The sequence below is a fragment of the Mytilus californianus genome, unplaced genomic scaffold, assembly GCF_021869535.1.
Source record: "Mytilus californianus isolate M0D057914Y unplaced genomic scaffold, xbMytCali1.0.p SCAF_6, whole genome shotgun sequence".
NCBI lineage: Eukaryota > Metazoa > Mollusca > Bivalvia > Mytilida > Mytilidae > Mytilus > Mytilus californianus.
This window is the reverse complement of record NW_026262712.1, coordinates 93,003,084-93,015,205: the sequence shown is the minus strand read 5'-3', so window position 1 is coordinate 93,015,205 and position 12,122 is coordinate 93,003,084. Positions and strand designations below refer to the sequence as shown.

General features: G+C 32.4%; 1 protein-coding gene across 1 annotated transcript; it reads left to right on the top strand.

Annotated features, from left to right (window-relative positions):
- The first annotated feature begins 3,290 nt into the window (after window positions 1-3,290).
- On the top strand, window positions 3,291-10,256 carry LOC127706317 (transforming growth factor-beta-induced protein ig-h3-like). The gene is made up of 6 exons (XM_052210841.1): window positions 3,291-3,540; window positions 6,417-6,625; window positions 7,748-7,934; window positions 8,402-8,500; window positions 8,940-9,053; window positions 10,019-10,256. The coding sequence occupies exons 1-6, from the start codon at window positions 3,402-3,404 to the stop codon at window positions 10,147-10,149; spliced, it is 879 nt and encodes a 292-aa protein (XP_052066801.1). The 5' UTR covers window positions 3,291-3,401; the 3' UTR covers window positions 10,150-10,256.
- Window positions 10,257-12,122: the final 1,866 nt, after the last annotated feature.

Below are 12,122 nucleotides of genomic sequence, written 5' to 3'. Positions count from 1 at the left end.
AGTATCTCGTAGTATCAAAATGGAAGTGCAATGCTGCCAAGAAGAAAATATTCTAGAACTTTTTGAAATTGTCAATGCCACGAGAAGAGAGGGGGTCGGGGGGGGGGGGGGGGTGTAAAATTTGATACTTTATAGTTGGTCCGACCTTTTGTCTCAAGTAGATGTAGGACACAGTACATATTAAAAAAAAACTCAAATATAAGATTTCAAGTTATAATCGTTAACATAAAAATTCTTTATTCTGAATGTATTTGTGGCATATGTTGTAAATTGAGAAAATAGTTAACAGAAACTAGATTATAACTTCGAATAGGCATATTCATATTACAAAAACATCCAAATTTATGTACAACTTGTATAAAATACACATGCAAATGTTTAAAATCATGGTTAATTATTTTTATACTAAATATATGAAGAGGTCTTAAGTGATCTTTTAATAAACTTTCATAATAACTAAATGGCTTTAAGATATAGCAAAGTGCTCTCGACTAATGAAAGTGTAGAATTTGGTGTTCCTTAATTGTCAAGAATGAATGTAAATCATGTTCTTAGTAAGGGATTATCCTTTTGTTAAGGCCTATTTACAGTTCAAAACAAAAAATTTCTATAAAATGAGTTACAACTGCCTGAAGGACATTCATAAGGATTATTGATTGAAAGTTGAATTTTGAAACAAACAAAAATTATCAAAATAAGTTTGAGGTTTACTTTTGCAGTACAATTGATACCGTTTGTGTTATTATGTGAATAGTTAGAACATTCAAATTACAAAAAAAAAAAAACATAATATCAAGAAGAAAAACAAATACAAAAACTTTCAAAAAATTAGAATTAAATATAACCTAAATCTTTAGCTACATGTATTACGCTTTTCAAAACTTAGATTACTGTATTCGCAGTTAGTAAGAATAGTCATTTTCGAAATACCGGTACTTACTTTTGAATTTACTATGAAAAGCAATTTCTTACAACATTTAAATTTTAGTTAATTAAGTAGTATCTAATGTAACGAGCTGGAATAAAATTGGCTGTGGAATACAATTTAGTTGTAACTCTGATTTTGCATCTATTAAATTGAACTGTAAATAAACAAAAAGATAATTTCTCACTTAAATATTACATAATTTACACTCATACTCACAATTATGAAACTTATACAATTTCTACAATTTCATTGTAACGTTGTAGCAACTAATGTCTAAAACACAATTTATTAAAATTTCCCAAATCAAAAGTAAGTCCTTACATCACTAAGACCAATACATAAATGAAATGCCTAAAAGGGAAGTCATCCATTAATTAACAGTGCACTGACAATGAAACAAATTCTTGAATAAAACCAATCAAGAGATCATTTGAGCCTTGAGCACTTTACAATATTCTAAGTTTGTAAGAGAATGATAATCCCTTTCATCTTGATAAGTACTCGCTAACGCTCGTACTTAATCATGAAGAAAGGGATTATCATTCTCTTATATATGCTAAGTAAACACTTCACACGTTATTCATCTTATCATAACATGTCAGGTCACGTGCCAAATACCGATGTTTCTGTCCAGACCATTCCTTCACATGTTGATCATGTTCGTCCTTTCACGTTGTATAAAGTTTAGATAATTTTATAATTTTGCTCACGTTGATTGATTCTCTGTAGTTCCTCCATTGGGCTGAAAATTTACATTTTTATAACACAAGTGCTAATACCAACTCCAAGAACAAAACACAATATTAATACAAATATGCAAAGCCAATAAAAAAAAATAAATCTATATATATTTGTTTGATGATTAATATTTCAATGTACAAAATTAAATTTATGTGGAAACAGATTAAAAATTCAAGAAAAAGGGCAATAAGGCCCTTATTTAGCTCAAATGCTAGTGCAAATTGAAAATTTACCATACGTGTTCATAAACTTCTCCTTAATACACCAAGTTAAAAGGTGTTCAGAAAATTAAAAACTTAATTCAAATTTAACGAGTTACAATGGCAACAGACCATGACGAAATTTGTATATTTTGTATAATGTCTTGATTTTTTCCCTGGTGATACATCAACTTTTAGTTTTTAGTACATAGTGGATTGACAAAATACGTGCGCACTCAAGAATCATGCAACTTTAAATTCGAGGAGATTATATAAATAGCTATCATAGTTTAATAAAGCTTCTCCGATATAATTTTGTTGTTTCTTGGCTGGGCAAGATGTTTTCCCAAAGACTAAAAAGACGGAAAACTGCATAAATTCCTCAGGTTTTTTCGTTTTCATGAAAAAAGTAAATATTATGACGTTAACATAAAAAAAATCTTGTGTTATTCATTTATATTTCTTGATCTTATGCATTTCCAAACATTATGTGGAATTTGAAAAAGATCTCAAAATGTTTATTTTCTTAAGTCAAAACCGGGCCTTAATGCCTCTTCTCTTTTGATCCGGGCCTCATTGGCCGAGTGGTTTAAGTAGTTCATCTTCCGTGCGTGATGCCTAGCCTGTTACATCTGAGGTTGTGAGTTTGCGACCCGTTCGTGGCGATGTGTGTTAACTCTTTTGATTCAAGCGTCAACGATGAGTCTTTTGTAGACGAAACTTCTGTTTGACGTACAAAATTATAGGCCTATAGTATCTTAAATATATTTTGTAGACTCCAATCTTAATTGACAAAGATTGCCAGTCATCCTGCCGAAGGTCGGTGGGTCTCACTGGGTGCACTCTGGCTTCCTCCGACAATAAAATCTGAAAGTGGTTTTAAACACAAACATGCATAACATATGATCTTTTAAGCAACACTTCACATATTTCCAGTTGTCAGAGTTCAAATTTTGAATAAAATCTGAAGCACCTCCAAGTAATTCTACGTATTGTGTTGTTAATTCCGATAATGAGCATCTACATTGATAGTGTTTACAGTTCATAGTTTTGAGAGTTTGAGGATCATTATTGATAAAACGTTTGATAGTGTAGGGGTTTGAGGTTGAGTATGTTAGACATTGCATTATTGATTTTGAGAATTTGGGAATTTGGGAATCTGTATATAAGACAGTGCTTTATTATTTGGGGGAAATTTGAGGATCAGTATATAAAAGTGTTTTACAGCTTAGGGGACATTTGAGGATCAGTGATTAAGTTGTTTTATGATTTGATAACATTCTTACGGTACAAATGTACCTACGATTTCTACAGCTAGTCCGAATTTCGGTCAAAATCTAGTGGTCACCTTATACAAACATTAATACAAAACTTGTCTTATCAAGCATGGTCAAACACGTGATCGAATATCATGATTACCACGTTTATTTTAGCATGTGTGGTACAATTACATAAATTGATGGTATAAAAGTCAGTTTTTAACCTATGTTTCAACACTGGAACTGAACAGTTGATATACTGTAAATACTAAAATGTTCAAGTATCTTGGTCTGTTGTTTGTAGTCGGTAGTGTCTGGTGCGGTAATCTGGTAGAGGTTCTCCAAACTGATGGAGAGAGCAAACTCATCAAATACGTCACAGCTGCTGGACTTGCAGATGCTATACTTGCAGGTATATATTGTTTGCATTTTCATTCATCGTCATGTATATTTCGAAGCTAAAGATTTACTCAGCTGTCTCTTTTTGAAAATATGGATCCCTATAAAGTTAAATGCCTAAGTAAAATATACAATAGTTTTGAATTCAAGAATTATATCTTACTTTTAACACAGTTTAAACATAACGTTTATATTTGTAAAGCTAAAACGAAGAACTAACTTACGTTGATAATGTAGGTCATAATTATTTAATTTGGTGAGAGATGATACATAAGCTTCGCAGAAAATGACAAAACAAATATAGTGTTATAGGTAGTCCTCTATATTCTTCGACTTGAGAAAAGCTTAAAATTGTTTCTCTAATTCTTTGACAATTTATACCTTTCTGCACTCATTGTATAAAAAAAAATTAATCAACGTGTGGTTGCCGGTGATCTCAGAAGATGATTGGATGAATTTAAGGGTCATAACCTTTATCAGCTCAAAATATGCTAACAGGGGCGTGTTTTATTGGTCTATTCTGCACATCTCCAGAATGTCTTCTGGTGAAGAGTCCAAAAAAAATGAATCTGGAGATAACCTGGAGATATTCTACGGAAGATCAATAAAACAAAAATTCAATTTGCCGTCGAATATAGCAGATTTTTGTTATGTTGGATGACATATTAAATGAAGTTTACGATGATTTTATAGAAAATTAAGATACGTCCGGTAGACATGACTGTAAAAGTGTGCTCTGTTCGTGACATGTTTCTTTGTTCTTTCCTCTAACTCAATTTTGCTAGACAAATCAGGCGTAAACCCCCACTATTTGATTTTTAAGAATAATCTTAAACTGCACAAAAATTCGTCAATGTTTGTCTCGAATATGTTCTGTTACACCACTGTCCCAGCCTCGGGGAGGGTTAAGCGCTCACAAACATGTTATTGTACTGTTACACCACTGTCCCAGGTTAGGGGGCTGGTTGGGCCGGATCCCGCTAACATGTTTAACCCCGCCACATTCTGTATGTATGCTCTGTCCAAAGTCAAAGTCAAATGTAATTCAGTGGTTGTCGTTTTTTGCTGTGTTACATATTTGTTTTTCGTTCATTTTTTTTTGTACATTAATTAGACCGTTAGTTTTCTCGTTTGAATTGTTTTACATTTGTGATTTCGGGGCCTTTTATAGCTGACTATGCGGTATGGGCTTTGCTTATTGTTGAATGCCGTACGGTGACCTATAGCTGTTAATTGCTGTGTCATTTGGTCTCTTCTGGAGGATTGTCTCATTGGCAATCTTCGTTTTTATATCAACCCTGCCATATTCTGTGTGTGTCTATCCCAAGTCAGGAGCCTGTAGTTTAGTTGTTGTCGTTGGTTCATGTCTCGACTCATATTTGATATTTTGTAAATTATTTTTTTATGTATAATTAGGCCGTAAGTTTTCTCGTTTGAATTGTTTCGCACACTTTTCACGTCGGGCCTTTTGACAGTATTGGGTTTTGTCATTGTTGAAGGCCTTAATTACGGTTGTCTATAATTGCTTACATCCACTTCATATTTGAACTCCGGTGGATAGTTGCCTCATTAGCAATCATACATTTCTTCGTTTTTATTTATTTACCTGACTTTTAAACTCGTGTTTTGAACCGAGTCCTGAACATGCATGACATATTTGTCACTGGGCGTTTATAATTAGCAACAAACAATCAACCAATTAAACTTGTGTTAAATAAGAAGAAAAACCATTTGATATTCATTCATTTAGTGGGGTGGGCTGGTAATTAAGAGCTGAAAAATATGCATAATAAGCGACAGATTAAAAATGTTAATAATGCCCTCTATAAATTTAAACTGACCACCACGGAATAGCCCAACTTAGTGTAGTAGCGTTAAACACCAATCAATCAAAATCCCTTCCCTAGAATATCAAATAGTCGTCCCTTAACTTTTATTGTCCGTGTAGTTCTTATATTTATCCAGCTTATCGTCATACAGGGATGTCCTATTAAGACTGTCATACCATAAAAACGTTTATAACACAGCTCACATTCCAATATATCTGCATTCATAAATTTATTAATGTCATTTAGACTAAACGACGCCATGTTTGTTATGTGCCTCTGCCGTCTAAACTACCTATCAAAAACGAAGAGGTGGAAGAGGGCCAGAAGATCTTCCCTATGCAAAAAAACAGAAATGGACCTCTTCTGGCTCACTACCGAAGAACAAAAAAACACGCCCCAGGTGTTAATGAAATTGACAACTTTGTGAAATGTGGAAGGCACTCGAAGGGGGTTTTGGTTTAACAAAAAATGAAAATGTATTTTTTAATCATTAGAGAAACAGATTCTTACATAGTTACTCGTGAATTATCGAATTTATCCAATCTCGATAGTTAAATTATAAATTTTAAAGTCCTCGCCAAGGCTCAGACTTTAAAATTGATAATTTAACTATCTCGATTGGATAAATACGATAATCCACTGGTATCAATGTAAGAATCTATATTTGTCAAAACGTCAAGCTCTAACCAAGATAATGATAATTATTATATCAAACCTTCGAAATAAAATACTCTGCATTAAACAGAAGGTATCTTTAAATTTACAAGAGTTATTTATATCTTCCATTAATTCTTATGATTGATAATTCTCATTATGAGATATGCTGATTATTTTTTAATAAATTGAATTTATAATGGAGACAAAATGCATCGTAAATGTAGATTACTTGTTTTGTATTTCTGTTCGATAAGAAATATAAATGATTGATAATTTTTAAAGAAATTTAAGTCAAACAAAAAGGCATCGCAATCAGGCAACCAGTTTGGCGTATTATCTACACTACCAAAAAGCAATGTATTCATTAGAATATGTGTTAAAAGAGAATCTTTATTTTGTACAGGAACATACACAATCTTTGCTCCAACTGATGCTGCATTTAATGCCGTTGGAACTGAAGCAGAACTTTTGAAAGATACTGCAGCTTTAGCAGAAATCTTGAAATACCACGTTGTCAAAGGTGTAATTCCAAGTACAGCAGTCAAAAATGAACTTCAACTAGAAACCTTAGCAGGAACAAAGATCAGATTCAATACATACTCACATAATCATGTAAGAACACTTTAAAAAAATAAGATATTTTCAGGTTCTACAATAAGATGTCATAATCTCTAGTTTAATGTCGTAGCTGCTTATTCAGTTGTTTGGATTGATAATGATCGTACTCAAATTAAATTTAATATTAATGGAAGTACATATGTATATTATTGTGGTCACCATTTTGGATCGCAAATTTTCTGTATCGATATTTAAGCAAAGTTTTTGAACAGATATATCATGTTAAGGAGGGATATTTGCGAAAAATACCAGTCGAGAGAATGTTAAATTTCGCGAGCCGTAAGGCGAGGGAAATTCATTCTCAAGACTGGTATTTTTCGCAAATACCCCTCAAGAACATGCTATATCTGTTTAATTACACCGAATGTTAACGTTCAAAAACGCATTGATGGTCGTGACGTTACAAGCGTCCAGTCGGATAGAGTATTTTTTGGCAAATACCATGACAGAGAGGGTAAAAAAGGCATATCCTTTTTGTATATACCCCGGCGGCGTTACAAAATGAACGATATTCATTTGATAACAGTAAATTGGTGAAAAATACACTGGCTATCAACCAATCAAAACCCAGGATTCTTACATAAGGTGTAATTAAATATAGAAATGTATTTTGTGCTTGAATCTTATCATAAATTAAATTTTCCTGTTACTTTTTCTTATGGTACAAACATATATAATCATGCACATTTTAACAATTAAGTAGACACTCCGGATTGATTAAAAACGAATAAAATATTAAGAGAGATAACTCTGATAAAAGTTTGTTATTTAGTTTATGAATAAACCAACCCCATTTTACACACCCCTAACCTCTATAGAAATATTGTAAATAATTCTTTAACAGTTTAAACTGATCTGAAACCACTATTTATAACAAAGCACATAACAAATTGTATAGACAGACAGTTTTGCTGATACTTACGTATTTTTACTCTTGAAATTGGTGAGAAGATATGAAAAAGGGAATCAAAAACCATGAGTCAAAGAAAAGCTGACGTTCACAAAGACCAATAGAAAAACAACAAACAGACAAACGACGGCCTATACAACACTGAACAGAAAACAAATGAAGTTTAAATTTCAAGTATCTATAAACCTATCTTTTTCATCTTATAGGCTGTTACCGTTGAGGGTTCAAAGATAACAAAATTTGACCTCTCTGCTTCAAATGGAATAATCCATGTCATTGAGAAGGTCATGATGCCACCAACGGGAGATATTGTAGATTTAGTTGTTGGAAACCACGATCTCAGCACACTGTTAGCCCAGGTTCAGGATGTTCGACTTGCAAGTGCATTGAAAGGTATGTGTATTGTTCAAACTTCTACAATGCGATTGAGTGTGGTCGTATTATAGATTGACAATAGCTCTTTAATAGCTTAAATGTAAGGGATTTAAAACCAGGTTTTCGATATATGAGGACAAAAAGTGACATGGCTTAAATTGGATAAATGGATGTGCTAGTTTCAGGTGAGTGTTTGTCTTTAACTTTTTGTATTTTAATGTTTTGTCCTTAAGGGAATATGGGGTAGATGACAAATATTTTGATAGCTCTATATATAATAACACACAACTTTTCTATACCAAAGGTGATTTAGAGATTTTCATATTGCATGTTCTATTCTTAAATACTGTAATGTTAACCTTTATATGTCTTATGAGTTTTTGTGACGGTGGTTTGTCGTCTAGTTGAATTCATCTCCTTTATTCTCATACTTGTATATTGACTATTACACAGTTTTTATTATTTCGTTTTAATTAAATTAACAGGTGATGGATTGACAGTTTTTGCACCAACAAACGCTGCTTTTGCAAGACTAGGATCCACTCTCTTACGCAGAATAACCTCAAATAAAGGTCTTCTAAAAGGTATGTTCCTACTCAATAATAGATACTGCATAAGTAGAGACATATCGATAAAGGGTATATAAAAAAACATTCTCCACTTAAATGTAGAATTGATAATGTTTCAAGAACATAAGTATTTTATGTCTCGCCCTTAAAAGAAAAGTATTTTTCATTAGCGTGGTTAATATGTTATTTCCTAAATGAAAATAACACTTTATAAACTTCGTGCGTCCCTTGAATTTTTCAGATCCGAAAACAGTTAATTTTGAAGTACATTTCTATAGAACGATATAGGCAAATGATATTTAATAGAAAATAGTCCAACTTGACATCTTCTGACCGTCTCACAATATTACATTTTAAAACTATCGATGTCTCCTCGTGCTTACATAAACTTGTTTGTAAAACTATGATGTATTTCAATTTTTCAAAATATTATATATACTGTTCTACCTTGTAGAAATTTTGGAATATCATGTAGTACCACACACAGAATACTCAGCTGGTCTGTACAACAGGGAATTTTTACGAACACTGGACAAACACCATGACACCATTCGTGTACATGCTTATGGTAAGGACTTTCGGTTATATTATATTGCGAATTTTCGATATATATAGATTCTACAACGACACCCGTTACTGGTGGAGTTTTCATTCCCCGAGGGTATCACCAGCCCAGTAGTCAACACTTCAGTGTTGACACGAATTATCATTGATATGGTCATAATTATAAATTAACTGTTTACAAAACTTTACATTTTTGAAATACTAAGGCTTTTTCTACCTCAGGAAAAGATGACCTTAGCTGTATTTGGCAAAACTTTTAGGAATTTTTGGTCCTCAATGCTCTTCAACTTCGTACTTTATTTGTCCTTTTTAACTATTCTTTATTCGAGCGTCAATGATGAGTCATTTGTAAACGAAACGCGCGTCTGGCGCAAATGCTAAATTTCAATCCTGGTCTCTATGATGAGTTTATTTATTACGAAATACTCTATTTTCAAACTTTATAATGCGAGCATCTAAAAATTGAAAAATTACCTATCGAGAGTGGATTAATATTGTAGTTAACGGGGTAAAGAGGTAGAATTTCTTTATTTAATGATTTAATGGAAAATATAAATTTCAATGTTATTAATTGATGTGACAGAAAATTACAGGAGATAAATTTAACAACGTGTGATTTATCAAATATTATTAAACTGGTAATAAAACCGGTATACATGCATGAAAAATAAGACAGAAAGTAATAAATAACGACACGGATTTAGACAAAAAACAGTGAAACTGTACGTCATCATCTACAAATAATTTCATAAAAGTATAGAATTTATTGAAGACTGAATTACTCATGTTTGAAGCGCTTTATACACTATCACATCATGGAATACTTAAGTTATTATGTACTACTTAGGTAAATACTGTGCGTATTGAATTACTTGCCAAGTTTTCATACTTGAGGAGAACGTTAATGTATTGCATACTGCTTATAATTTCAAAAGCAATATTTAAGAAAAGCCATATTTTTTGTTTCAGGTGGAGGAATCTCTATTAACAATGCAAAAGTAGGACAGGCTGATATTGCTGCCACAAATGGAGTTGTACACGTCATCGATCACGTTCTTATTCCCGCCAGATATTTGCTTTTCCTTGGATTTGGAAAGTAACTTTGCATTTTTAAACTAAGTTGAATTGTATATATGCAATATTTATTTATTTGTTAATATGTTTATTGCTGGTAATTTTTTATTACCGCAAATTTGTTCTATTTTCAATAAACATAGAACTACTAGAAATGAGTTTTTATCTAAACAGATTCTGAATATTTGTAAGAACTTAAAGGTTTTCTTTCTCTTTACTGGCCCAATTTTCTTTTTCTTCTGGGACTGCAACACATGATTGAATAATGAAAATTGATTGAAACTTACAGTCATAATGCTTTTGCATTTTATATGCATTAAGTTTCAACCCCTAAACGGATGAATGAGGACTTTGTGTCCTAGAGTGTACCGGACTGTATTTGGCTTCAAATGCTCTTCTTCGTAATTAATTCGGTTTAAGCGCCACTGATGAGTCTTATGTAAACGAAACGCGCGTCTGGCGTACTAAATTATAGTCTTGATATCTTTTATGAGTCTTTACAACCACTTGGACGATGCTACTGATTGCGGACCATTCTTCTCTGATGGGCATCACCAGCGCACATGTGCAAAACATATATGTCGATCTGATGGTAAATAAGACACACATATATTGACATCTAGTTCTGTTAGTAATAAACATGATTTTTTGTTCATCTGTAACATCTGTTCTATATTTGGCGATATGCTATGCGTTTCGACTATAACTCATGTTATTGATATGTAATTATTGTTTATTTACTTCATCACATGTTGTCTGGTATTATATCTTGATACATGATAAAAAAAACTCTTAGTTTCAGCAACAATACGCACGATACCTACGGACAGGGTTTTCAATGGTTTCTTTGAACTCCCATAAAGCAGTCATATGCCATTTCTAATCAGTCTAAAGATATATCTTGGAATGTTTCCCAAGTAAAGATTCAAGTATATCAAAAATTAACAGACGACAACTCAAACTAATCATTTCTTAATATAGGAGATTATCAATAAAGAATTTGCATGAAACAAACATTACTGCTGTTTACAAGTACATTCGATGACAAGTTGAAAACTTATGCGAAATAGAGAATTCCAGCCACATCTCATACATTGATTGGCATTCACTAGGAGGGAGCTCACTGCGAGTTCCAACAGATTCAAGTCTATTTGCAGCAAGTTTCTGATCATAACTGCTCATGTAGGTGGTTATATTTTCCCTGTTATGTCACTGCTCTTTAGTGCTCAATACTACTGTTGCCTTTATTTATCATTCATGGCATTAATCTCGGAACATACTTAGGCGACCCTGTTGGCGGAGATTTCTACAGAATTCGATAGTCTACCGAAGAAAAGAGTTTAATTCTTCTACTACACGCCATCAATCCAAATGGACAATAAGCTATTTGATCAAAAGAAATGTGTTTTCTTATATAAAAGTAAACGACGCTTTGTCATTTTGTTTAACAGGAACTCCATATATCTAATCTCAACGGTATAAAGAACCCTTCATACACGATAATAAATGTTAGTGGTATTTAAAAGTTTTTATTCATGTTACGTACCTAATTGTATCAAATTACTATTCCCAAATAACATATTTTGTCGTATAAATGATCATTGTCGTTATATACAAAATGTTCTTAATTGATAACAACGATGATTATAATGATAATTATTTTCACGTTAAGATAAATTGATCATTGCGTAAAACAGTCAAAACATGACTATCTTTGTGTTTTGTCCACTCCAAAATTTTATATTTTTGGCTTTAAACAATTTTTGGTTGCGAGCGTACATAATATAAGCTATTCCAGAAGCGCGTGTTATGCTCGAGTAATTCAAATCAAAAATTTTTAGTGCTACATTTTTTGTATTTGGTCGGTGCCACTGCTGGTTGACTATCAGTCACTGGTGGCACGATCTTCCAAGTAGCTAATTTTTCGGTATTGACATGAATCAAATCATAACTTTTGTCTGTAGATTTCCAGTACTTAAAATTATACAATTGTACATAA

Bases quoted from the DNA above. Each gene is read 5' to 3' on its own strand.
- LOC127706317 (XM_052210841.1), top strand. From the start codon at position 3,402: ATGTTCAAGTATCTTGGTCTGTTGTTTGTAGTCGGTAGTGTCTGGTGC. The intron at 8,501-8,939 runs GTATGTTCCTAC...TCTACCTTGTAG, and splicing joins AAATAAAGGTCTTCTAAAAG to AAATTTTGGAATATCATGTA. The intron at 9,054-10,018 runs GTAAGGACTTTC...TTTTTGTTTCAG, and splicing joins CATTCGTGTACATGCTTATG to GTGGAGGAATCTCTATTAAC.